This window comes from Otolemur garnettii, unplaced genomic scaffold (genome assembly GCF_000181295.1).
Source record: "Otolemur garnettii isolate 467f Iridium unplaced genomic scaffold, OtoGar3 scaffold00022, whole genome shotgun sequence".
Lineage (NCBI taxonomy): Eukaryota > Metazoa > Chordata > Mammalia > Primates > Galagidae > Otolemur > Otolemur garnettii.
Genome location: NW_003852417.1, coordinates 17,227,162 through 17,254,318, shown reverse-complemented (window position 1 = coordinate 17,254,318; position 27,157 = coordinate 17,227,162). Strand labels below are relative to the sequence as shown.

Below are 27,157 nucleotides of genomic sequence, written 5' to 3'. Positions count from 1 at the left end.
AGACCCATGTTCCTGCAAGGGAATTGAGGCTGTGTGCTTGAATTTACCAGATAGGCCCCAGCCCAATACTCTGAATTCTTCCCCACTCAGAGTTCAGCCCTGGGAAAGTCAGGCTTCTATTTCCATTAGTCACACTCATTTCTCTTGCCGTTCGCCTGTCCCAACCCCTAAGTATCCGAGCAAGAATAGCATGAAAAACTAAAGCCACCTAATGAATAAACCTGCCCTTGTTATAAAAGCAATCAAGATATCCCAGTTCAAAATAATTATGAATAAACTGTTTCAACCAGTTTTTAACTAATCAACAATGAATGTTATAGGTATACTTGATTAAAATAGTTTTAACTATTCAGTGATTTCTTTTTTGATTGTTTCTTTTTGAATAGTCATGAAGAAAGGATGACTTAATGGACAGGAACCTCTGATCCAAAAATTGCTGCAGATGAAGAGTAGAATTTGATTTGTTTCAAGCTTAGGAAAAGGTGAAGTTAATTGGTCCATCTTCTTTAATCTTTTTTTGAGACAGTCTGTGGCTTTGACTGGCTTTCTTCACTTAGCGTAATGTCCTGGAGGTTCAATCCATGCTGTACCATGTCACAGGATTGCCTTCCCTTTTAAGGCTGCTTAGTTCTCCATCCTATGTGTATACAGTGTGTTTATCCATTTATCTGAACTTTATCTGTTTATCTATGCATGGATATTGGAATTGCTTTCACCTTTTTTTTCACTGTTGTGGATAATGCTGCTCTGAAAATGTGTATACAAGTATTTCTTCAAGACCCTGTTTTCAGTTCTTTTAGGTATATACCCAGAAGTAGAACTGCTGGTTTATATAATTCTGTTTAATTTCTTGAGGAACTGCTGTGCTGTTTTCTATAGCAACAGCACCACTTTACAGTCTCACAAACAGCACAACAGGGTTGGAATTTCTCCACCAACCCTTGCTATTTTCTGTTCTTTCAATAGTAGCTTTACTACTGGATGGGAAGCAGTATTTCTTTATGGTTTTGATTGTATCTCTCTAGTGGGTAGAGACGTTGAACATCTTTTTATGTGCTTATCGGCCGTCTTCTGTGGAGATGAAGATTTTCAAATTCTTTGCCCATTTTATAATGGAGGTTGTTTTTCTGGGTATAAATTGTAGTTCTTTATATATTCTGGATATTAAACACTTACTGGATATATGATTTGCAAATATTTTCTCCCATTCCATAGGTTACCCTTTTGCTCTGTTGATTGTGTCCTTTGATGCAGAGAAGTTTTAAATTTTGATGAAATCCAATTTAATCTATTTTTTTGTTGTTGCCCAATTTTTTGGTGTTCTACCCAAGAATTTATTGCCAAATCTAATGTCACGTATTTCCCCCTATTTATTCTTTTAAGAGTTTTATAATTTCAGTTTTGATGTTTAGGTCTTTGATCCACTTTCGGTTAATTTTTTTTTTTTTTTTTTGAGACAGAGTCTCACTTTGTAGCCCTTGGTAGAGTGCTGTGGCATCACAGCTCACAGCAACCTCAAACTCTTGGGTTCAAGCCATTCTCTCGTCTCAGCCTCCAGAGTAGCTGGCACATAGGGTGCCACAATGCCTGGCTATTTTTAGAGACAGGGTCTCATTCTGCTCTTGCTTAGGCTGGTCCTGAACTGATGAGCTCAGGCAGTTGGCCCACCTTGGCCTCCCATAGTGCAGACATGAGCCACTGAGCCCAGCCCACTTTGAGTTAATTTTTATATAAGCATAAGGTAAGGGTCCAACTTCAATCTTTTATATTTTATATGTGGTAGTTTTTCTAATATTATTTATTGAAATGACAGAAAAAAAAAGTCAAACATACGTCTCCACTTTATTAAGGTTGACCACCATGATATTTACGTATCTAAGCATGTAGTACACATTTCAGTGACATTTAGATTCTGAATAATTTTTCCATAATTGTTAATTTAGGCACATTGGTTTGTATCTTATAGAAAACACTGATCTTTACGACACAGATAGGAACAGGTGTAATATGCAAAAGTTACAAAGATGATTCCAAATCTCAGCTGATCTCTTTCCTAACTGCAACCACTCATTTAGTCTTTACTGACAATAGAGACCAAAATCAACTATTTACACATACCTGTATGAGATTCTGTATCTGTATGACATAGAAATCCCTGAAAGAGCAGTAAGCAGTGATTACTAAAGAGCTTAGAATACTGGCAAGGCTTAATTTGCAAAGTATTCAACAGAAGGCCACAGAACTGTTTTCCTAAGAGGAGCTAGGAACTACAGATGTCACTTAGTAATGCATTGAAATGGCATTGCCTAGTATGAGTGTTGCACAGAAACTTCAGGTCACCTCTTCTGGATCTGTTATTTTGGATACGCCTCCACTATCATAGCATGGCCCTGTAAAGAAAAAGAAGTTTAATTAGCAATGAATGGTGATGAATCTCGCTAGAGGCAGCAAAAAACAATGGGAAAAGTATAAGCTTTGGAGTTAGATCCTGGCTCTGCCATTTAATCTCTCTGTGATCTTGGACAAGTTTGCAGCATTATGAACCTCAATTTCCTCCACAGAAATGGGCTTACAGTGTCTACCCCAGAATTTTTGTGAACAATTAAATTGAATAGCATATATTGGCCAGGCACAGGGGCTCATGCCTATAATCCCAGAACTTTGGGAGGCCAAGCAAGGAGAACTGCTTGAGACCAGGAGTTCAAGACCTGCATGGGCAATATAGCAAGACTCCATATCTACATAAAATATAAAAATTAGCTGGATGTGGTGGTATGCACCTGTAGTTCTAGTTACTAAGGAGGCTGAGGTAGGAGGATCATTTGATCCCAGGATTTCAAGGTTACAGTGAGTTATATAACTGGGCCACCACTCCAGCCTCGGTGAGAATGAGACCTGGTCTCTAAATAGCATACAAGTATATAAGTGTTGTGTATATATATATGTGTGTGTGTGTGTACAGAGATACACACACATATACACATACAAGGGGTGCCAAAAATGCATACACATTTTAAGAAAGGAGAAAACTCTATTAAAAAAATTTTTTTTGAGACAGAGTTTCACTCTAGAGTACCATGGTGTCACAGCTCATAGCAACCTCAAACTCTTGGGCTTAAGTGATTCTCTTGCCTCAGCCTCCCAAGTAGCTGGAACTACAGGCACCTGCCACAACATCCAGCTATTTTCTTGTTTGGCAGGCCCAGGCCAGGTTCGAACCCACCAGCCCCAGTGTATGTGGCCAGTGCCCTAGCCACTAAGCTACAGGCACCAAGCCACCTGGCAGTTTTTTTCATTTCTTAAAATGGGTATACATTTTTTGGCATCCTCTGTATATTTTATACATATATATACACATATACATGTATACATATATATTATTACACTGGTATGGTTGCTAGTAAAATGAGAAATCGCAGGTGTTTTTAACTGTATAAAAATAAACATGATACAGTGGTGCCCATAGCTCAGTGGCCAGCCATATATACCTGGGCTGGCGGGTTTGACCCAGCCCAGGCTGCTAAAACAACAATGACAACTGCAACCAAAAAATACCCAGGTGTTGTGACGGTCATCTATAGTTCTAGCTACTTGGGAGGCTGAGGCAAGAGAATCACTGAAGAGTTTGAGGTTGCTGTGAGCTGTGACACCACTGCACTCTACCCACGGCAACAGCTTGAGATACTGTCTAAAAATAAATAAAACAAACAAACAAAAATAATACAGTGAATGCTGATAAAGTAAACTTCTGGGTGAGAAAACTTAAGACTTTGGAAGGTTAAGTGACTCACCCAAATCACAAAGCTATTAAGTAGGCTAGGCACTGTGGCTCATACCTGTAATCCCAGCACTCTGGGAGGCCAAGGCAGATGGATTGCCTGAGCACACAAGTTTGAGACCAGCCTGAGCTAGAGAGAGACCCCACCTCTAAAAATAGCCAGGTATTGTGGCGAGTGCCTGTAATCCCAGCTACTTGGGAGGCTAAGGCAACAGAATCCCTTAAACCCAAGAATTTGAGGTTGCTGTGAGTTATGAAGCCACAACACTCTACTGAGGGTGATAAAGTGACACTGTCTCAAAAGAAAAAAAAAAAGCTATTAAGTAACAACAGGGCCAGTATTTGAAACCAGGTCTAGGTCTAGATGACTCCAAAGCCTGGGCTCATCCCTCTTCACTACTCTACAAGATTAAGGATGATCTGAGGGACCACAGAAGGAAGAAGTAGAGTATCTCTTCTCCAGCATGGTTATGTCCTTAGTTTAAACCTAGTGGAGCAGTGTATGATGTCATGAGTCTAAATCCTTTCTGATAATCACACTCATTCTAACCTCTGGACTGCCATTAATAGCTAACTAATCTTCCTGCTGCTAAATTCAATTCAATCCCCATAAATATTTATTACAGGACTAGTATTTCTAAGGCATTAAGTTGAATACTGTGTGGGTTTAAAGATTTGCTACATGGTTTCTGCCATCAATCTAGCACATGTTGTAGTTCAAAATAGTTAAGTACTTTTTTTAAAAGGCATAAACAAAAAAAGAACAGGGATGGAAAGGTCTGACTTGGGAGTTTGTCTGGGAAGGACTCATAAGGCAGCACATTCTTCTCTAGCTTTATTTAAAATATCCTATTTTTACGTTCCATATTTTTTATTGCTCTAGGTCAGTGGTTCTCAAATAGGGGCGATTTAGCCCCTTAACCTCCCTAGAGGACCTTTCGCAATGTCTGGAGATATTCTTCTTAGACCCAATCATGTCTGTATAGAGGGCAGAAATGGGAGGAGTTTGCTGCTAGTGCTATCTAGTGGGTAAAGGCCGTGCTAAACATCCTATGTCATACCATGGAGGGCCTGAATGTTAGTAGTGTCAAAGTTGAGACATTCTGCTCTAGATCTGTGATGATGGATTCCTCCTCTGATGGCTTAATGATGTCAGTACCACTCATTTGACTTTTTTTTTTTTTTTTGGAGACAGAGTCTCACTCTGTTGCCCAGGCTAGAGTGCCATGGCATCATAGCTCATAGCAACCTCAAACTCTTGGGCCCAAGCAATCCTCCTCCCTCAGCCTCCCAAGTAGCTGTGACTACAGGCATCTGCAGCAACACCCAGCTAATTTTTCTACTTTCAGAAGAAAGGGGTCTCATTTTGCTCAGGCTGGTCTCAAACTCCTGAGCTCAAGGGATCCTCCCATTTCAGCCTCTCGAATGTTAGGACTTACAGGTGTGGACCACCACATCTGGCCCATTTGGCTCTTGACAAGACAGTGCCAACAAGTTTCATCTAGTCTCTCAGATACATCACATCTTCTCCCCTTACTATGCTGTAAGCTTCTAGAAGAAAGGTACTGGGCATTATTCTTGGCATATCCCATAATCTCCAAGGAAAAGCCACAAATAAAGCCTTTTAAATGTAAGATGTTTATGCTTTTAAATATCTTATTTATTCATCTTGATTAGTAACAGCAAGTTTCTGTAATCTGGAAGAAAAGAAAACTTGTTCACACTGGGATTAAAAAAAAGAACACAAAACAAACTATTGTCAGTCTTTCTTTTGAATTGTAATCTAAGAGTGAAATGTTATAGCAGGTAGGAAGTTGGATCTGTAATGCAAGTGCGGTAAAAAGGGAAAAAATCTGTCAGAATAACGTAATTTTCCCCAGCTGAAGAGCAGGAAATTATCCAGAGGTAAATTAATCTCTCAGTTAAGATATAATTCAGCTCAGCGCAGAGGCTCATGCCTGTAATCCTAGCACTCTGGTAGGCCAAGGCAGGTGGATTGCCTGAGCTCACGGATTTAAGACCAGCCTGAACCAGAGCGAGACCTTGTCTCTAATAAAGAGCTGAGCATCATGGTAGGTGTCTAGTCCCAGCTACTTGGGAAGCTGAGGTAAGAGAATTACTTGAGCCCAAGAGTTTGAGGTTTCTGTGAGCTGTAACACCACGGCACTCTACCCAGGGAGATATAGTGAGACTGACTCAAAAAAAAAAAAAGGTGTGAGTAAGAGAGCTAGCGAGTGTGTGTTTAGAAAATAAAAAGGCTTAGCTCCTGTAGCTTAGTGGTTACAGCACCAGCCACATACACCCAACCCTGGCCAGCTAAACAACAATGACAACTTGAACAAAAAGGGTGTCGTGGTGGGTGCCTATAGTCCCAGCTACTTGGAAGGCTGAGGCAAGAGAATCTCTTGAGTCCAAGAGTTTGAGGTTGCTGTGAGCTGTGTTGCCATAGCACTCTACTGAGGGTGACAAAGTGAGACTCTAATTTTTCTATATACTTTTTATATTTCCATAGTTTTCATAATAATGAAATATATATTTCATTACAAAAATATATCAACATTATATGAGGAGAAAAAATAGTTTGGATTTAAATTTAAAAAAAAAAGTCAAATGAGTGGTACTGACACTTCCTTTAAAGTATTATCAGAATTAAAGTTGTTATGTCCTTTCATCTGGCTCCCCACCCAGGTCATCAGGAACTGCTTGAAGAATGGTTTGGACTAAATTAAATCAAATGTTCTAATGATAAACTTGCTTTGTCTCCAAGAAAATGACTTTTCTCAATTCTCATGAAGCTGCTGCAACATACCTGCCCTCCGGCTGCACAGGCAGCCACTAAGCCGTACTGGCCTCCTTCCTTCCGTAATCTGTTGGCAGCTGCCATGACCAACCGACAGCCGGTGGCTCCAAACGGGTGTCCCAGGGACAAAGATCCACCCCAGTTATTGAACTTCTCCAACGGAGGCAATCCAACCTGGTTCCCACAAAAGTAAAAACACAAAATGTAGAGATAAGTTTACTTAAGAATCAAGCCAGGCTTTTAATAACAGGAAGTAACAGAGACAGAGAGAAACAATGACAGACACATCAAAAATAATTTTACTACAAAAGAAAGGGAGTTTAGGTCAATGTTAAAAGAATCCATTTATTTTTTCATCTAATGTCAAAATGGAACAAAAAGTTAACATAGAATTTTACTTTTATTTTTGTTAAAGAGATTCCAGGAAGTATTTTTAAACAAATAAATAAATAAATTTAGTGAAGGACAAAATTCTTCAAAGAAAAGAGAAGCTTTCCCTTTTATGTTATTATTAGTAGATAAACAAGCACCAAGTTGTTTTTGTTTTTTTTTAAGAGACAGAGTCTCACTTTGTCGCCCTCAGTAGAGTACCATGGTGTCACAGCTCACAGCAACCTCCAGCTCTTGGGCTTAGGCGATTCTCTTGTCTCAGCCTCCCAGTAGCTGGCACTACAGGCGCCCACCACAATGCCTGGCTATTTTGTTGCAGTTTGGCCCTGCTTGAACCTGCCACCCTTCATATATGGGGCTGGCACCCTACTCACTGAGCCACAGGCACTGCCCACAAGCACCAAGTATTTATGAGCTTTGGAAATACAACTGTTTTTTAAATCAGAAACATACCTTGGTTTTTCTACCCATGTAGTTTTGTGCAAACCAATCAGAATCCATGGCTTTAAAATTAGCCAAAATTTGACCCTAGATGGGAAAATAATTCAGTAAGGACCACGTTATTAATATCCCTCCCTAGGCTTTATTTTAGGCATAGGTTTGTGTAACTTTAAAGCTGAGTAAATCTTTAAATTGGTTTTCAGTGAAAATTTTCCAAAGAAACAATTTGGTATTTTTGAAGGGCCTTAAAAGAAATGTTTTCCAATACACTATGTGTGGCCCTGATTCCCTCCTCTTTATCCTCCTAGCAATCTAAGTCAGTACTTAAAACATTCCCCAAACTGAGTTTTACATGGGTATTAGAACATCCTTTACTCATTCACTGATGCTATCGTACAAATATTAACTATTGAGGATACGACAGTGAACTAGACACACATTTCCTCTGTTATTATTAACCTTACACATTCTAAAATTAGGGAGCACAGATAATAAACAAACAAAGCTCCACTCCTGTTTCACTCATATTATAATCCATACCCTGCTGTCTCCTACAAATATAAACTATGTTTTAAAAATGACTGTAGTCCTTTCAAATGTGTTTTTCAAATGACTTACTGAGAAAGCTTCATGAAATTCAAAAGCATCAATATCATTCATGGTTAATCCTGCCTTTTCTAGAACTTTTGGAGTAGCATATGTTGGTCTGAAAAGAAAAAATAAGTAATATGTTAAAACTGTAATTTTTATCCTAAGAGCCCGTTCATATTCCCCAAACTGAGTTTTACATGGGTATCATAACATCCTTTACTCAGTCACTGATGCTGTTGTACAAATATTAACTATTGAGTATATAACAGTGAACTGGACATACAATTCCTCTGTTATTATTAAGTTTACACATTCTAGATTTGGGGAAACAGATAATAAACAAGGAAATAAAGAAGGATAAGGACAAGCTTGTAACATAAAGAACTAGAAGAAGATCAGAGTTCAAAAGGCAAGGCATAGAAAGGTCAATGGAGGCCAGTGAGGCCAGAGCCTTGTAAGGGAGGGGGAGACGGTCTAAATGTTGGGAGGCTCCTGTAAAACAGCTATTAAGAAGACTGTGTAGCGGAATGTGTGATAATATAAAAAATATTCTTATAACATCTTAATGAAAAAAGGTGTGTATCTATGATAAGTAAAATGTACAGAACAAAATGAAAGTAATCCAAAACTATAAAATTATATCCAACATAAAGGATTATTATTTTTAAAAAACCCACCACACAAACCAATTACAAACGCAGGGCTTAATGTACTTTAAACTCAGTGAAATAATTATGGGTAATCAAATAGTACTTCTGATTTTAGTCCAAGGATAAATGTAAACTACTACTTACCCAAGTAAAAGTTGATCTTTTGGATCCTGAGATACATATACAAAATCCCTAAGTAAAAAATAGAGAGGTTAGCTCCAGTTTATAAAAATAAAGAAATCATAGGCAATTCACTTGATAACTTTACCTCAAATATGCCTTTGGTTTATAGCCCAAAGCCAGAGCTTTTTCCTCTGCCATAATCAGCATTGCAGATGCACCATCAGTCTGAAATGTTAACCAGAACAATGTTAGAATTCTTTTGCCCAGGGTGGCGCCTGTGGCTCAGTGAGTTAAGGCGCTGGCCCCACGTACCGAGGGTGATGGGTTCAAACCCAGCCCTGGCCAAACTGTAACAAAAAAGTAGCTGGGCACTGTGGTGGATGCCTATAGTCCAGCTACTCGGGAAGCTGAGGCAAGAGAATCACCTAAGCCCAAGAGCTGGAGGTTCCTATGAGCTGTGATGGCACAGCACTCTACTGAGGGTGACAAAATGAGACTCTGGCTCTAAAAAAAAAAAAAAAAGAATTATTTTGCCTGCCTGGAGGGCTTTCTACAGCCATTTTCTATGTCCTGTTCCTAAATCTACTAACTTATACTTCAGCATCAATTTATAACAACATAGTATCATCCCATCCATCACTAAATCACAATGCAAACACAAATACTGACTCATTTCTGGAGTTCAAGGGTAAAGAACTCTTTTCAAAAAGTATCATAATTGGCTTGGCGCCCATAGCACAGTGGTTACAGCGCTGGCCACATACACCGAGGCTAGCATGTTCAAAACCAGCCTAGGCCTACCGAACAATGACAACTACAACAGAAAAATAGCCTGGGGTTGTGGCAGGCGCCTGTAGTCCCAGCTACTTGGGAGGCTGAGGCAAGAGAATCATTTAAGTCCAAGAGTTTGAAGTTGCTGTGAGTTATGACACCACAGCACTCTACCAAGGGCAACAAAATGAGACTCCATCTCTCAAAAAATAAATAAGGGCAGCGCCTGTGGCTCAGGGTGTAGGGTGCCAGCCCTATATACTGAGGGTGGCAGGTTCAAACCCGGCCAAACTGCAACAAAAAAAAATAGCTGGGCATTCTGGCGGGTGCCTGTAGTCCCACCTACTCGGGAGGCTGAGGCAAGAGAATCACCTAAGCCCAGGAGTTTGAGGTTGCTGTGAACTGTGAAGCCACAGCACTCTATTGAGGGCGACATAGTGAAACATTATCTAAAAAAAAAAAAAAAAAAAATTATTTTTCCATAAGCATCATGGATAATCTAGCCCCAATTTTTGTTTTGTTTTATTTTCTATTTTTTACCTATCCCTACACAGCTTTATACCTTCTTTGCTTTTTGACTCTTCAATTAAATATCCCTGTTGATTCTGCTGCTGCTTGTAAGATGTGATTTCTCTTCTCTTACCACCTTGGGTGTAGTCTTCTGGAGATAGGCCAGCTGGTCAATATTTCTCTTACAATATAACTTCCCAACCCAGCCATAAAGTCTGGCAATAGGCAGATGTTTGTCTGACATACTTGCCCATAGTACGTGACTAATTAACGCCTGCTCTTGATAAACTAGAGGAAGGGTACGTGGAGTGGTTCCAACAGTATGGTGTACTGCCCCATTAAGCTGAGGTGTTGAAGGACTGGTTAGATTATCATTTCCAAAACCATATAGGATGATAGGACATGTGGCGTGGGCTACACTTTCGGATATGAACCCCTTTATTCAGAAGTCTGAGGTATGCTAAAGGTCCCACCTTATTTAGTGAAAATCAGAGACACAGATGCAACACATTACCGATATGTGGATTTTCAGAAACGTATTAACGTACCAGTTTGTTCATTTCCATTTTGCACAATGGCACATTGGACATGTTATTAATGTAGTGTCCACAAATATTTATTATGTATCATCATTTGTCTTTCCAGACTTTATGGCTACATAAGCTCTTTAAAGTTGCTGAGTTATAAAATACAGTAGATTGTGGTAGAACTTGTTCTGATTTTGGAGATTATATGTACACAGAGTAGTTTCCTTTTCTTTGGCATTTTGGATTTGGGGGGTATATTCTCCTTTTTCATTTTATTTTATTTTATTTTTGAGACAGAGTCTCACTTTGTGGCCCTTAGTACTGAATGCTGTGGCATCCTAGCTCACAGCAACCTCCAACTCTTGGGCTTAAGCGAGTCTCCTGCCTCAGTTTCCCAAGTAGATGGGACACCAGGCACCCACCACAAAGACCAGCTATTTTTTGTTGTTGTAGTTGCCATTGTTGTTTTCGCTGGCCTAGGTGTATGTGGCTGGCACTCTACCCACTGAGCTATAGGCACTGCCTGAAAAAGAATTTTTAGGTCAATATAAAGGATCATTTTCTAACAATTAGAGCTAAAAGAGATATCCTCTTACCCTTGTACCTACTTATGTTCCAACCTAGTTTCTTATTTTTTTTTTAGAGACAGAGTCTCACTTTATCGCCCTTGGTAGAGTACCATGGTGTACCTTGTGAGTACCACAGCTCACAGCAACCTCCAACTCCTGGGCTTAGGCAATTCTCTTGCCTCAGGCTCCCAAGTAGCTGGGACTACAGGGGCCCGCCACAACACCTGGCTATTTTTTTCTTGCAGTTTGGCCAGGGCTGGGTTTGTACCTGCCACTCTCAGTATATGGTGCCGGTGCCCTACTCACTGAGGCACAGGTGCCGCCCTCCAACCTAGCTGTTCTCTGAAGAGGCCTTTGCTCTCTCACCTCCTTGATTTTGCATTTTCTGATCCCTTTGGCTAGAATGCTTTTTTTCACACTTCTTTAAACAGCTTTTATTCTTATTTCAAGATTTGCTACTCATGAGTTCCCTCTTCTATGATGCCTCCCTGACTACCCCCACCTGAGTCGGGGGCCCTCTACTTATTTTCTCTAATAGCCTGTGCCTACAACTGCAATAGCACTTCCTCCCTTCCTCCATGAAAGAATTCTCTATTCTTTTCATCTCCCGGGCCCAGCATAGGCAATAAATGTTTTCTGACTACCTTAGTGCCTAAAGAGAAAAGCTTTTATAGCAGAACAGTGGCTCGATTAGGCGACTTCTAAGGTCTTAAAATTATGATTCTATTTTTTTAAATAATTCCATTTTAACATTATCTTTATAATGAATCACTATGTTTTTAAGCCTCTATTCATAATACATATGCACAAAAATCTATTTTAGGTTTTTCCTTTTTTTTTTGTAGAAACAGTCTCACTTTATCGTCCTTGGTAGAGTGGATACCAAGGACACACCGTCACACAGCTCACAGCAACCTCCAACTCCTGGGCTTAAGCGATTCTCTTGCCTCAGCCTCCCAAGTAGTTGGGACTACAGGCGCCCACCACAATGCCCAGCTATTTTTTTGTTGTCATTTGGCTGGGGCCAGGTTCAAAGCCGCCACTCTCGCCTATTTTAGGCTTTTCTATCAAGAGTACAGAAATATAAAATTCACTACTAAACACAAATAGCATTAATAGTTACCAGGAAAGAAGAATTTGCAGCTGTCACTGTGCCATAGGGCTTGATGAATGCGGGTTTTAATTTGGCCATCTGCTCCAGTGAGGAAGGACGGATGCCATTATCTTTCGTAACTGTATCTTTTCCTATAAAAACAGGAAGTGTTTAGCTCTAGGGAACTACAAGCATTATATATTTTCTCCAGAGAAATAGGCTTTTAGTATTATAGGAACAAATGAAATATAAACTTTATTTACTAGAAGAAAACCATTTTTATTTCTTTTTTTCTTTTTTGAGACCTAGTCTCAACCTGTTGCCCTGGGTAGAATGCCATGGCATCATCACTGCTTACAGCAACCTCCAACTCTTGGGCTTAAGTGATCCTCTTGCCTCAGTTTTTCTATTTTTAATATAGTCTCACTCTTGCTCAGGCTGGTCTCAAATATGTACGCTCAAACAATCCACCTGCCCTGGCCTTCCAGAGTGCTAGGATTACAGGAATGAGCCACTGCACCCAGCCTAGAAGAAAACCTTTCATAGTTATCAGAATACTATCAAATTTTATGGCTCACCACCTGTAGCTCAGCAGCTAGGGTGCCATCCACATACATCAGAGCTGGCAGCTTCAAACGCAGCCAGGGCCTGCCAAACAACAGTGACAACAACTACAATAAAAAAATAGCTGGCGTTGTGGCAGGTGCCTGTAGTCCTGGCTACTTGGGAGGCTGAGGCAAGAGAATTGCTTAAGCCCAAGAGTTGGAAGTTGCTGTGAGCTGTGATGCCATGGCACCCTGAACGGACATTTTTTTGCTAATAAACTTTAATTAATTATTTAATGTGGCTCGGCGCCTATAGCTCAACCGGCTAAGGCGCCAGCCACGTACACCTAGGGTGGCGGGTTCTAATCCCCAGCCCGGACCCGCCAAACAACAATGACGGCTGCAACCAAAAAATAGCCGGGCGTTGTGGTGGGCGCCTGTGGTCCCAGCTACTTGGGAGGCGGAGGCAGGAGACTCGCTTGAGCCCAGGAGTTGGAGGTTGCTGTGAGCTGAGATGCCATGGCACTCTACCCAGGGGGACAGCTTGAGGCTCTCAAAAAAAAAAAAAAAAAATTATTTAATGTGTGGCCAATGACAACGCTTTTCTTTTTCTTTTTCTTTTTTTTGAGACAGAGTCTCACTATGCTGCTCTTGGTAGAGTACCATGGCGTCACAGCTCACAGCAACCTCGAACTCTTCGGCTAAAGCGATTCTCTTGCCTTAGCCTCCCGAGAAGATGGAACTACAGGCGCTCGCCACAACACTGGGCTATTTTTTGTTGCAGTTGTCATTGTATTTGGCAGGCCCAGGCTGGGCTTAAACCTGACAGCCTCAATGTGCCCAGCACCCTACTCACTGAGCTATGGGCACCAAGTCGAATTAGGACTTTTTAAAATTGGCATGTATTTAAGAACAAAAATATATCGGGAAGATCTAAAAGGAAACTCTTACAAAAACTTGTAAAAAATGTTTACTTATTATTGTTACAACTTATAAATCGCAACTTGAATCCATGTTTAAAGATAAAGGCTTAGCATTATACAAACAGAACCAACATGTTATTGAAAAGTCATTTGGTTTGTTTTTTTTATAGTTTTAGAGCAACCTGCACAATTCAGAACTCCCTAATAAGTACTGGGAAGCATCCTGTCTTACCTGGCACTTTGAAAGCTATAACATCAGAAAGGAGTCCCTCATCCTGTGCCTTCTTGGCCAGACTGTGAGAGCGCAGTGCATATTCATCCTGTTCCAGGCGAGAAACAGCGAAGGCAGCAGCCAGTCGGTCTGCAGAGTGGCCCATGGTCTCACTGGTAGAGAACTCAGCCACTGCAGGGAGCTAGCAAAGGAGACATCCAAGGGCAGGTACAATGTTAACACCTAACATCGTTCTGTGTTCTTTGGGAAAGTTAAAATCTATTTGTTCACCATCTATAACTTAAGACCAAAACAAGGGAAGCTCTTTGTGAGCAGCTCTCTAAAGAGTCCTCTAAAGAAAGCTCACAAAGTCAAATTTTCTAACCACAACTGTTTTTCTTTCCCCATCTTAACCTTTCTCTGCAGTTAGGAAAATCTACTGCTGTTCGAGCATCCCAGAGCCCACACTGTTATACCTAAGCCTGAGTCTCTGCAGTGGGATGCTCTGGAAACAGAAGTCTAGCGTTCACAAGTCTTACCTCAGGTGAGAGGAAATTCAGTCTGAATTTAGAGAGTAAAGACAGTCGCTGGCCCAGAGTCTTGGCCTTATTGAGATCGAGCATCATTTTCCTCATTTTCCTTGAATGACGAATAGGGACATCAGACATTAACTCTACACCACCTGCCACAATCACATCACACTGGCCAGAAGCAATCAAGCCAACACCTATGGAACACAGGTTATACTTATATGAACATCTTTTTCAGAAAATAACATATCCTTGAAATTTAAGCTTCCTGATTAAAAAGGTGGATAGCAGTTATCACTTTTGTACATCTGTAATTAAAGTTTTCATCTTTTCAGAGGGATTAAGATAATTTTTAAAAAAGACTAAAAACACAATCAACATACTAGAGAAAACGAAGTTTCATTCAGACATATGGGAATCAACTTCTGGAAATTTCTGTTGGACCAAATCTCATGCAAATCCTACTCTAAACCAGAATATTTCACATATTTTATATGCTTCCAGCTTTAGTTTTCAGAAAGATTATTTTCCTACAGAAAGAATGTTAATTTCTACTACAAGGTAGTAGTGACGCAGCCCCCTCCCTCTTTATGGCTACTGGCCAGTATTCTGTTTCTCTAACTGGAAGTTGGTCGCGTGCTATCCAGAACACCCCCAGTCACTGCCTCTGGGATCATTCCCAGACACTCATGATGTGGGCTGCCCAAGCTGGCCTTTTCAATTAGCAATAATCGCTCCTCAGATAAACCTCATGGGCTACGATACTGCCACTGTGCAAAGCTCCAAGCTGGCCTTGATGTTACTAAATAAGCACATGATTCTTAAGCACCAAATATTTCAGGCTTTCTGTCTTTTTACAGGATGATGCTAAAATGTCCCCCAAGCTGGCTAAAGTTTGTTAGGAGAATTTGCAGTGATTTATAAAAATGCCTAGGGTGTGGAAGGAAAGTGAAGGAAAGAGTTGTACGGTCTAAAATAGTGATTTACAACTACAGTGGCGGTGGAGGGAGAAAGACCATATCTTGGTGGAGAACTATCATATCCAAATCACCGAGGTTTAAAACCTAGAAGGTTATAAACTATTCCTGACTCAGATTCTCAATCACTCTCCTAGAGATACACTCCTATAGTTAATAATCCCTACTGTGGCCAGACACACTGCTTGCTGATGGGGGAACTACATCAATGGCTGTGTGCCTCAGGTGTAGGGAAAAAGTTGAAACTATTGTCAAAAAGCAAAATCTTAAATGTCATCTGATTATTTAAAAAATACAAATACAGGGAGCTGTACTAATTTTTTACTTCAGTTAAGAGTACTTTCAAAATAACCACATAAAAGACAAAAAAAGGAAAATTAAGATGTACCTTCTGCTTTCATTCAAACATACCTGTGGTCATGGCTTGGTTGGCAGAGATACAAGCCATGGTTACAGTGTGAGCGGGAGTCTTGTCAGAGAAGCCAGCTCCGAGGGCAGCCTTTAGGAAATACAAGTAAAATGATCACTTACAGAGGAAGTGCACTGTCAATGATGCTCTGAGCACTACTTCTTTGTATGCGCAGTCAGGAAAGGGCTTCAGCTCAGTATTCTATAGAGCCATCTTTAAAATAAAATTAAGCCCATCAAAAAAACAGTTTACTAATTTCTCATCTTGCCATTAATTGACAGCCATTCTACAAAATCATTGGTGGCTGCTTTCTGGTATATAAGGCTACAAAATGCTTCTATCTTACCCAATGTCTTAGCAATACCTTGTTCAGAGCCTTTAAGGATCTCAAATATAATTTGATTTAAACTTCTTTAAATTTTCAAATACACTTAAAGAAACCTGTTAAAGACAGATGGAATAAGTAAATATATTATGGGGTGGGGTCCTCATGATCTGTGTTATCAGGTCTTACGAGTTATAAAGCTGAACAGTAAAGCAAAGGTCATCAAACACAAAAATGACTTCGAAAGAACTATTCATATGCAGATTCCCACTAAGGACTCCACCTGCTATCTACCCCTTTCTCTACTCACTGCCAGCTAGTGCTCTCACAGACCATCTGACACTTCAGACCATACACTGCAGATCCAATGGAGACCAGAACTGGAAAACTTGCCAAATCTATAGAAGCTCAAATTGAAAAAAATTTTGGACAATTGCCAGGGTTCTATGTGAGCCTTTGACAAATAAGGGTCAGACCAATTGACAACTAGAAAAGAGAAAACTAGCCAGGCTGATGAAATAATAGAATATCTACAAGAGAATATAATTTGAAATTGAAAAACTGAAGCACTCCATTACTCTTGCAAAAATGGCTTATATTACTGCTGGGTACAGTGGCTCATGCCTGTAATCCTGGCATTCTGGGAGGCTGAGGCAGCAGATCACTAGAGCTTAGGAGTTCGAGACCGGCCTGAACAAGAATGAGACCCTGTCTCTACTAAAAATAGAAAAATTAGTCAGATATTGTGGTGGATGCCTGTAGTCCCAGTTGCATAGGAAGCCAAGGCAAGAGGATCACTTGAACCCAGGAGTTTGAGGTTGCTCTGAGCTAGGCTGATGCCATGGCACTCTACCTGGGGCATCAGAGTAAGACTCTGTCTTAAAAAGAAAAAAAAGGCTGGGCAGCACCTGTGGCTCAAGAAGTAGGGTGCCGGCCCCATATGCCAGAGGTGGTGGGTTTAAACCCAGCCCTGGCCAAAAAAAAAAAAAAAAAAGAAAGAAAGAAAAGAAAGGCTTATATTATGATGACACAGTAAATGTCAAACATGGAAATGAAATGAGACCATTTATAATTCTTATAGCATTAGGGAAATTATGCTTCAAAAAAACAACCAATGACTGATTCCATTTTTATTTATGTAAATAATTAATGCATAGGTACAATTATACAATTATATTTATGAGTGCCCCTGTGGCTCAGTGAGTAGGGTGCCAGGACCATATACCAAGAATGGCAGGTTCTCAAACCCAGCCCTGGCCAAACTGCAAACAAAAAATACCGGGCATTGTGGTGGGTGCCTGTAGTCCCAGCTACTCGGGAGGCTGAAGCAAGAGAGACTAAGCCCAACAGCTGGAGGTTGCTGTGAGCTGTGATGCCACAGCACTCTACCAAGGGTGACAATGTGAAACTCTGTCTCTAAAAAAAAAAAAAAAACTTATTTTTATAATATTAAAATTTCACTTAAAAAATACAGCTTCCTTGAGGTGGGAAGATTGCTTGAGGCCAGGAGTTCCAGACCAATCTGAGCAACAAAAAGTTAAAAAGAAAAAAGCAGATGGATATGGAAGCACACACCTGTAGTCCAAGCTACTTGAGAAGCTGAGGCAGGAGGATCACATGAACTCAGGAGTTCATGGTTGCAGTGAACTATGATGCTGCCACTGCACTCTAGCCCAGGTGACAAGGCGAAACTCTATCTCAAAAATAAATAAACAATGACACTTTCACACTCCACTATACATACCCACACACTATTTACTATGAAATTCTGGATCCTATTGTCGGGAATTGATTTTTAATAATCTTTTTCTGAAACTATTCAATTATCCTCAGCATACAAACTCTCCTAAAATTTGGTAAGATGTTCCAAAGCCTAGATTAGAGATTCAATGCTTCTTAACTGACTTTTACTTTTATATTACTTTTATATACTTTTACTATTGACATTTACCCTAATCTATAGAAATAGGAATGTGTAACCACAGTGTACACGAAGTATGGCCTGATCCTGGTCTTTCCAGGCAGGCCTGATACTACAGGCCCAATCTACTTTGCTGAAAACTACTGTCTGGCAACTGCATGTCAGCCTCTCAATGTAAACCGATCCAAAAGGAAGACAGAGGCGAGTCTTCAGGGGGCAGGAGAGAACAGCTCTGCAGTGGGGCAAGTGTAAAGGGAACTCAGGTCATAATGCCCGATCCTCTTGAGGGCCTTTCCAACATGTGTTGCCCTTGGCCTTAGATGACTCTCAAGACTGAAATAGCTTTAAAAGCAGATGTCTGCTAGTGACCCTACTAAACAGCTCTCAAGGCATGAGGGAAAAGATGCCTCTTAGGTAAGCTGGAGAGCAGGGAAATATGCTGAGCCCTTTCAATTCAGGTTCATGGACACACAAGAAATCTTTTAGAATTTCATGTTAACACTATTAATACAGACAATAGGTCCAAATGAAATTCTTTAGCTGGTCGTCATGTTAGCTTTTAGTCTACAATACAACCTTAAAGTGACATTCACACAACATCTCCTCAACTCAACCTTTCCCTGCAGTCACTGAAAAAACAACCTGAAGCACAATATAACTGGCATCAGTTTAGGGCGGAAAGAGGGAAATCTTCCTCACATATGGATAGCTGAGATTCTCAAACGAATGTAAAATTTCAAGGGGAAAATTCAGGAAAAAAGACTATGATTTTAGTTTTAGGAAAGAACTGAAATACAGAAAAAATTCTAACAAATTTAACATCTTTTTTTTTTTTTTGAGACAGAGCCTCAAGCTGTCCCCCTGGGTAGAGTGCCGTGGCATCACAGCTCACAGCAACTTCCAACTCCTGGGCTCAAGTGAGTCTCCTGCCTCAGTCTCCCAAGTAGTTGAGACCATAGGTGCCCGCCACAACGCCCGGCTATTTTTGGTTGCAGCTGTCATTGTTTGGTGAGCCAGGCTGGATTCAAACCCGCCACCTTAGGTGTATGTGGCTGGAGCCTTAGCCACTTGAGCCACAGGAGCCAAGCCAAATTTAACATCTATTTTTAAGTGCTCTTGTAGAGGCCACTTGGTTACCTTCAGCATATAAAACTTGAAAATGTATTATGAACAGCTTAATGTACTCATTGTCACATTTGATACATTTGGAAATGTGAAGGTCCAAAAAAATTTCAAGAGGAGAAAAAAAAAATCACTTTCTCTTTTCTGCCCCCTACAACATACAGTAGTTTTTTGTGGTTTTGAGTCATGCTGGGTCTTCCACAGTTTTAACATTTCCTGACTGGTACAAAGGCAGAGAGGAACAAATACTTTCAGTCCTGCTCATTTGCCCTGGCTGACAGCAAGGGAAGTTATTACCCTCACAACTACACCTAACACAAAAATATGGCATCCATGGACCAGAAGTAAGGAAAATGCTTAGCACGCTGAAGTGTGCTTTGGTGCCAAGTCTACCCAACTTATCACCTTCAAACTGAAACAAAGCCCAGAAGATGTGTTTAGATTATTCACTGTGAAACGCTTATAGGACATGTCACAGAAAGTTCCAAGGTCTGGCATTATCTAGGTTGCCGAATAAACACTACATGGAAGTATGCCAAGTAGGGTAAAAGTAAGCCCTTGTGAAATAGCTAAAAAAAAAAAACGAAACTGCCTTACGTGCCAATCTGTTCAACAGGAACAAACGAATAAGCAAGGCTGTGTCCAACTAACATAAACCAAATTTTGAAATTAGCTCTTTGCAAACTGTTGGAATTTTTAATTAATCAGAAGCCAAGTTATCAAACATTCCTAAAAGGAACATCAGCACATTTTGCCGTGATCTCAACTTTCTTAACACTAGAGATAATTTCCTAAACCAGCTCACATAACTGATAGGATTTATAATAATAAAGTGTGAATATGTACTAACATAGTATATGCCATTTATTTTATAGCATAATTCTTTTCTTTCTTAGAATATAAAAACATAAGTTGATTTTATGTTAGAGAAAGGCAAAAGAGTGAGGGGAAAAGGTAAGAAAGAGAGAGCAGAGTATAACATCATTCTTTTAAATATTAAGTAATACTTATTACTCAAGTTGTAAAATCACCTTTTAGGTCAAATGTAACTTTACCTAATATATTTTAAAGGCTTTTATAAAGTAAACTCTATTAATTGACATTCAAATGGATTCTCCTATCAAAGAGCTAATCTCTAAATGACATAAAATAATATTAATAAAAATAATAATATAAAATTTTACTCACCTCTCTAGCTACGTTGCTTGTTTTCACTTCTTGAATAACTGTGCCAAAGATGATATAATCAACAATATCCTTTGGGACACTGGTCTGATTCAACAGCCCCCTGGAAGCAGAAATCCAAGCAAAGAAACATTTCACACATCAAGGTAGTGTCAGAGAGCATCATGTGGGTTCGAACCCAGCCCGGGCCAGCTACACAAATGCAATAAAAAAATTGCCGGGCATTGTGGTGGGCGCCTGTAGTCCTAGCTACTTGGGAGGCTGAGGCAAGAGAATTGCTTAAGCCTAGGAGTTTGAGATTGCTGTGAGCTGTGATGACATGGCACTCTACCAAGGGCAACATAGTGAGACTCTGTCTCAAAAAACAAAAAGAGGAAGGTTAACACTTAGTGATCAATTGGTAATGAGATGTTAGAGAAGAAGAATAAAAAATAATTTGAAAAGCCATGCACAGTGGCTTACACTTATAATCCTAGCACTTTGGGAGGCCGAGATGGGTTGATGGCTTGAGGTCAGGAGTTCTAGACTAGGCTGAGCAAGAGCAGACACCCTGTCTCTAAAAACTAGCTGGATGTTGTGGTAGGCACCTGTAGTCCCAGCTACTTGGGAGGCTGAGGCAAAAAAGGACTGCTTGAGCCCAAGAGTTTGAGGTTGTTGTGAGCTGTGACACCACAGAACTCTACCAAGGGCAACAAAGTGAGACTCTGTCTCAAAAAAAAAAAAATTTCAAATAGGATGAAATATATAAGTAAAACCCATTAACACAGTTAATATTAGTGGGAACTAAAGTTTTCAGTAGAAAGAGAAAAGGAGACAAATATAAAATCAAAGAGATAAAGTTACCAATATGTTAAATATAAATTTGAATATCAATATAAATTAATAATTGAAATAATGCACATATTCTGATTGTGTTCATGGATAAAAACCAAACCCAATAATATTCCAGCAGGAATGAGTACTCCTTGAACCCAGACTTGGTTTCTTTTTGAGACAGAGTCTCACTATGTCACCCTCAGTAGAATGCCATGGCATCACCACTCACAGCAACCTCAAACTCTTGGGCTTAAGTGATTCTCTTGCCTCAGCCTCCCAGGTTGCTGGGATGACAGGTGCCCCCCACAATGCCTGGCTATTTTTTCTTGCAGTTGTCATTGTCATTTAGCTGGCCCGGGCCAGGTTGGAACCCAGCTCCCTTGGTGTACGTGGCTGGCACCTTAACCACTGTGCTATGGGCAAAGAGCCCGAGTTGGTTTCTTTTTTTTAAGACAGGAGCCTCAAGCTGTCCCCCTGGGTAGAGTGCCCTGGCATCTCAGCTCACAGCAACCTCCAACTCCTGGGCTCAAGAGAGTCTTCTGCCTCAGCCTCCCAAGTAGGTGGGACCATAGGCGCCCGCCACAACGCCCGGCTATTTTTTGGTTGCAGCCGTCATTGTTGTTTGGCGGGCCCGGGCTGGATTTGAACCCGCCACGTTGGGTGTACATGGCTGGCGCCTTAGCCACTTGAGTCACAGGCACCAAGCCCCTGAGTTGGTTTCTAATTGCCATTCACCATTAAAGAGACAAGAGGTGCTTTAAAAAAAGATGGCTACAAGGGTGGCGTCTGTGGCCAGAGAAGTAGGGTGCCAGCCCCATATACTGGGACTGGCAAGTTCAAGCCGGGCCCCAGCCAAAAATGCAAAAAAAAAAAAAGATTGCTACCAGGTCTGAGGCAAAGTGTGAAGTGAATGTCATTCATCTTTTCTGTACTAAAAGGAAGAAGTATTCAAAGATGAATAGGACATATTAAAAACCAAGAACATCACTGTACACATTTGTCAAAATTCATCAGACTATATACACTTAAAATCTGTACATTTTATTGAAGGCAAATTAGACCTCAAAAAATAACATACTAAAAAACAAGAGACACATGAGCCAGTTTGAAGGCGTTCCCACAGATAAAATGTGGGATAATCTGAGCTTCTAAACCAATAATGACTAAACTTAGCTATAACACAATAAATAAATAAAAATCCATAAATCCTGATCAATAAAAAAAAGAAGGAAAGTTGTTCTTAATAAAAAATGTCATTCAATAAATGTAGCAGGAATAATAGAATTAGGAACATCATAAATATGTAATTTCTAATGCAATAAGTAATTCAGGCAAAAATTATCAAGGGATGCTAAAAACCACTTGGTAAAAGTTTCTTGAGAAGTTGGGCTCAATGGCCTATAATTCTAGCATTTTGGGAGACCACAGCAGGAGAATCGCTTGAGGCTAGAAGATAGAGACCAGCCTATGAAATAGCAAGACTCCATCTCTACAAAAAATATAAAAACTAGCTGGGCATGGTGGTATGTGCCTATAGTCCCAGTTACTCAGGAGGCTGAGGCATGAGGATTATTTGAGACCAGGAGTTTGAAGCTAGAGTGAGCTACGGAGACGTACTGTACTCTGTCACCTGCAATAGAATGAAACTCTGCCTCAAAAAGGAAAAGGTTGTTGGGGAACAAGATGTTTTCATGGCACTACCATATCACTTTACAGATTATTTACTAATTGTAAAAGGTGAACTTTACCTTTACAATCAAAAGATCTGTCAGTCTGACACCATGATCAACATAATCTCTAGTTTACAGGAAATTCAGAGATGAGATAAGTTAAATATCATCATAAAGAAACATCTAGAATGTGGGACATTCTTCAGAACAATTGGTTCGGACTTTTCAAAAAGTCAACGTCATGGGGGAAGAGGGGAGAAAGAAAAGTAAAGGAAATTCAAGAGACATTAAAAAAAATATTTTGGCCTGGCACAGTGGCTCACACCTGTAATCCCATCACTCTGGGAGGCTGATGCAGGTGATTGCCTGAGCTCACAGGTTCGAGACCAGCCTGAGCCAGAGCAAGACCGGGTATTATGGCAGGTGCCTGTAGTCCTAGCTATTTGGGGGGCTGAGGCAAGAGAATCACTTAAGCCCAGGAGTTTGAGGTTGCTGTGAGCTATGACACCCAGGCACTCTACTGAGGGCAACAAAATGACACTCCGGCTAAAAAAAAAAAAATTACGACACATTCTTGGAACAACTGTGAAGATCTATAATATAAACTAGGTATTACAAGTTATAATGGAATCACTGTTAATTATGGTAATAATACTGTGGTTAGCAATACCGTTTTCCTTATTCGTAGGAGATAAATGCTGAATTGTTAATATTTAGGGCTGAAGTGTCACGGTGTTTGCTACTTACTATCAAATGGTCCAAACCAAATAAATACAGCAAATATGGCAAAATCTAACAATTATTAAATATAAATGGAGGATAAATAGGTATTTACTGTGCTATTATTTCAATCTGGTTATACAGTGGATATTTTTCAAAATAAAAAGCTGAAGAAAAACTTGTTAACTTCCAGTCTAGGATCATGATAGAACCTTTGTCAGACATAGAAAAAGAAGCCAGCTTTGGTGAAAACATAATTTTGATTTTTAACAGGCTGAGCTTGAGGTATCTACATGTAAGAGTACAAATTTAGAAATCTAGGACTCTTTTAAATAAATAAAACTAAGATTAACTAGATGAGATTTTTAAGGGAAAGCATGTATATAGAGAATAATATAAAGCTCTAAAGACTGAAATTTGCAAAATAGCATTAAAAAAGAAGAGGAAGGCCTACCTGTAATTTCAACTGAGCAGGTGGATCTCCTGAGTTCAGGAGTTCAAGACCAGCCTGAGCAAAAGCGAGATCCCACTTCTACCAAAAATAGAAAAACCAACTAGGCCTTATGATGGACGCCTGTAGACCCAACTGCTTGGGAAGTTAAGGCAAAAAGTTCACTTGAGCCCAAGAGTTTGAGGTTGCAGTGAGCTATAATGATGCCACAGCACTCAAAAGAGGGCAACAGAGTGAGACTCTGTCTCAAAAAATAAATAAATACAGTCCTAAAAAAAAAAAAAGAAGAAGAAGAAGAAGAGGGAGAGATTCTTTTTTGTTTGTTTCAGGTTTTTTTAAGTAAAAAGGAATCAATAAGGAGAAAGAAGGAAAATCACTAAGGCATAATGGTAAGAAATCAGTGGAAGACAGTTGAGCATGGCTTACAGGGTCAAATGCTACAAAGTGCAAAGAGAGCGAGCCCTGAGAAAAGACTGGTTCATTTAGCAATCACAAAGTCCTTATTAAGAGAAGATTCTGCAGTATGGTTATTGTAAAGCAATGGGAACAGAAACAATTATCATGACATTAGGGAGAGGAAAGGGATAGGAAGGAAAGAGAAGTAACTGCTTCTTTCACTCAAACTAGAAGTCTGGCAGGAAGAGAAAAAAGAACCAGGTTAGATAGAATGAGCAGAAAGGCATCTCCAAACTAGGCACAAACTGTGGCTGAACATACAAAGGCAAAATGTCAATGAAAAATAAATGAGATAATATCTTACATGTCATTTCCCCTCTATAAACAGCAATACATTTGATGACGCTCACCAAATTATTCACCCAGCCCAATCTCATTTAATCGCATCTAATTTTGTGTCTTTATGTGGTTTGCACATGAATTTTCAGGTCTCTCTCTAGGTAGATACATTCATCCTCTGTTCAGCTATCCTTAAATAGTAATGAAGATCCTATCTAAGATAATCATCAAATACATTTACTGTGTTTGGGCTGATCAGTCTAGTTCTGAGGCTAGCTCAATAAAGAATATTAAAGAATATTATGAGTAGGTATGGTGGCTCACACTTGTAAGCCTAGCACTTTGTGAGGCCAAGTCAAGGGATTGCTTGAGGCCAGTAGTTCAAGACCCCCATCTCTGTAAAAAATAGAGAAACCAGTCAGTGTGGTAGCATGCCCTGAGATGGAAGATCAAATAAGCCCAGGAGTTTGAGGATACAGTGAGCTACGCTACCCTGGGTAACAGAGCAAGACCCTGCCTCAAAAAAGAAAAGAGAAAAAAAACAATATTGTCTTGCCAAGACATTATTAAGCCTTCAAAATAAAGACTGCTGACATCCATGAGTTCCTTAACTTTGTGTAGCACAGATGGCTAAAATGAATAAATTAATACTGTAGCAGCTAATCAGTATTTTTTCCTACTACATGAAAGTTAATACAGCCTAGATAGGAACATTTTATTGAACATATCATCTTAAGTGTAAAACCTGGAGAGAGTGCCTTTAATGAAGTAAGAACTTGGCTTGGTGCCTGTGGCTCAAGTGGCTACGGTGCCAGCCACATACACGTAAGGTGCCGGGTTTGAATCCAGCCTGGGCTGCCAAAACATCAATGACGGCTGCAACTAAAAAAAAAAAAGAAAAGAGCCAGGCGTTGTGGAGGGTGCCTGTGGTCCCAGCTACTTGGGAGGCAGAGGCAGGAGACTTGCTTGAGCCCAGGAATTGGAGGTTGCTGTGAGCTGTGATGCCACAGCACTCTACCCAGGGGGATAGCTTGAGGCTCTGTTTCAAAAAAAAAAAAGAAAGAAAGAAAGAAAGAAATAAGAACTAAAATCAAACTACATTTACTTACGTTAGTGCTGCTCTAGCCAAATCATGTGGCATCAGGTCTTTGTACCTGGGGAAAGAAAACACGTAATTTAAACCCAAACCCTAGAGCTCTGAAGAAAAAGAAATTTTTATTCTGTTTGAAATACTCACAGATCATCTCGCATATGCTGCTACAAATGCACTTACATTTCCTATCCAAAGAAGTCCATCATTTCAAGTGAAGAAATAGTGTGATTTTGTTATTTGTCATCCTTAAAAATCTGGCAAACCTTAATTCCTGCTGAGCTAGCTAATGTAACAATCTAACGAAAGTGTTGCCCAATTTCTTATTGCTCAGCATGCCATATGCTATATGTATTTTTAAACTTAAACTCTACCTTTTGAGGTCTCTTTTTTAAAAAATTGTGTTTTGGAGCTTGGTGCCCATAGCTCAATAGTTAGGGCACCAGCACATATACCTGGGCTGGCAGGTTTGAACCCGGCCTGGGCCTGCCAAACAATGACAACTACAACAAAAAAATAGCCAGGCATTGTGGTAGGCGCCTATAGTCCCAGCTACTCTGGAGGCTAAGGCAAGAGAATCACTTAAGCCCAAGAGTTTGAGGTTGCTATGAGCTGAGATGCCATGGCACTCTGCCAAGGGTGACATAGTGAGACTCTGTCTCAAAAAAAAAAAAAAATAGTGTTTTGGATTTTTTTATTACTCTTGTTGTTTTCCTTTGCTCTGTCACTTGGACTAGAGTGCAAGTGGCATCATCATTACTCACTACAACCTCAAATTCCTGGACTCAAGCAATCCTCTTGCCTCCGCCTGATAAGTAGCTAGAACTACAGGTGCCTGCCACAATGCCTGGCTAGTTTTTTTTATTCTTAGTAGAGATGGGGTCTTGCTCTTACTAAGGCTGGACTGCAACTCCTGAGCTCAAGCTATCAACCTGCCTTGGCCTCCCAGAGTGCTAAGACTACAGGTGTGAGCTGTTGCACCTGGCCTCAGATTCTTATTGCTATAGTGTCAGCACAGAAATAAATGTTAGAGAGAAACATTGTTAAATGGATTGCCATATTGATAAAGTAGGATGAATGACCATTTACTTAGAGCATTACTTCTGCGAGAAAGTATTTTCTAGGTCTTAAATTATCTGTTGAAAAATGAACATGTGGCTTGGCGCTTGTAGCTCAGGGAGTAGGGTGCTGGCCACATACACCAAGGCTGCCGGGTTCAAACCCAGCCCAGGTCTGCTAAGCAACAATGACAACTACAAAAAAAAAAAAAAGCCAGGCATTGTG

The 27,157-nt window shown here is 40.1% G+C and overlaps 1 protein-coding gene and 1 non-coding gene across 3 annotated transcripts in view; both read right to left on the bottom strand.

Moving 5' to 3' along the window:
- Positions 1-1,829: 1,829 nt before the first annotated feature.
- Positions 1,830-27,157, bottom strand: part of HADHB (hydroxyacyl-CoA dehydrogenase trifunctional multienzyme complex subunit beta) — a 47,344-nt gene continuing 22,016 nt past the window's right edge. For both annotated transcript variants that reach the window (XM_023511876.1, XM_012803776.2), the window contains 12 exons: positions 25,893-25,937; positions 20,395-20,494; positions 15,841-15,928; positions 14,462-14,649; positions 13,944-14,124; positions 12,274-12,395; positions 8,919-8,998; positions 8,795-8,842; positions 8,028-8,115; positions 7,422-7,496; positions 6,588-6,752; positions 1,830-2,390 (listed from right to left, as the gene is read on the bottom strand). In XM_023511876.1, the coding sequence (XP_023367644.1) occupies positions 2,355-2,390; positions 6,588-6,752; positions 7,422-7,496; positions 8,028-8,115; positions 8,795-8,842; positions 8,919-8,998; positions 12,274-12,395; positions 13,944-14,124; positions 14,462-14,649; positions 15,841-15,928; positions 20,395-20,494; positions 25,893-25,937 (1,216 nt within the window). In that variant the 3' untranslated portion in view covers positions 1,830-2,354. The remainder of the gene's footprint in view (positions 2,391-6,587; positions 6,753-7,421; positions 7,497-8,027; positions 8,116-8,794; positions 8,843-8,918; positions 8,999-12,273; positions 12,396-13,943; positions 14,125-14,461; positions 14,650-15,840; positions 15,929-20,394; positions 20,495-25,892; positions 25,938-27,157) is intronic.
- On the bottom strand, positions 15,090-15,234 carry LOC111724370. The gene has a single exon (XR_002772672.1). It is a non-coding gene; the product is annotated as a U4 spliceosomal RNA (small nuclear RNA).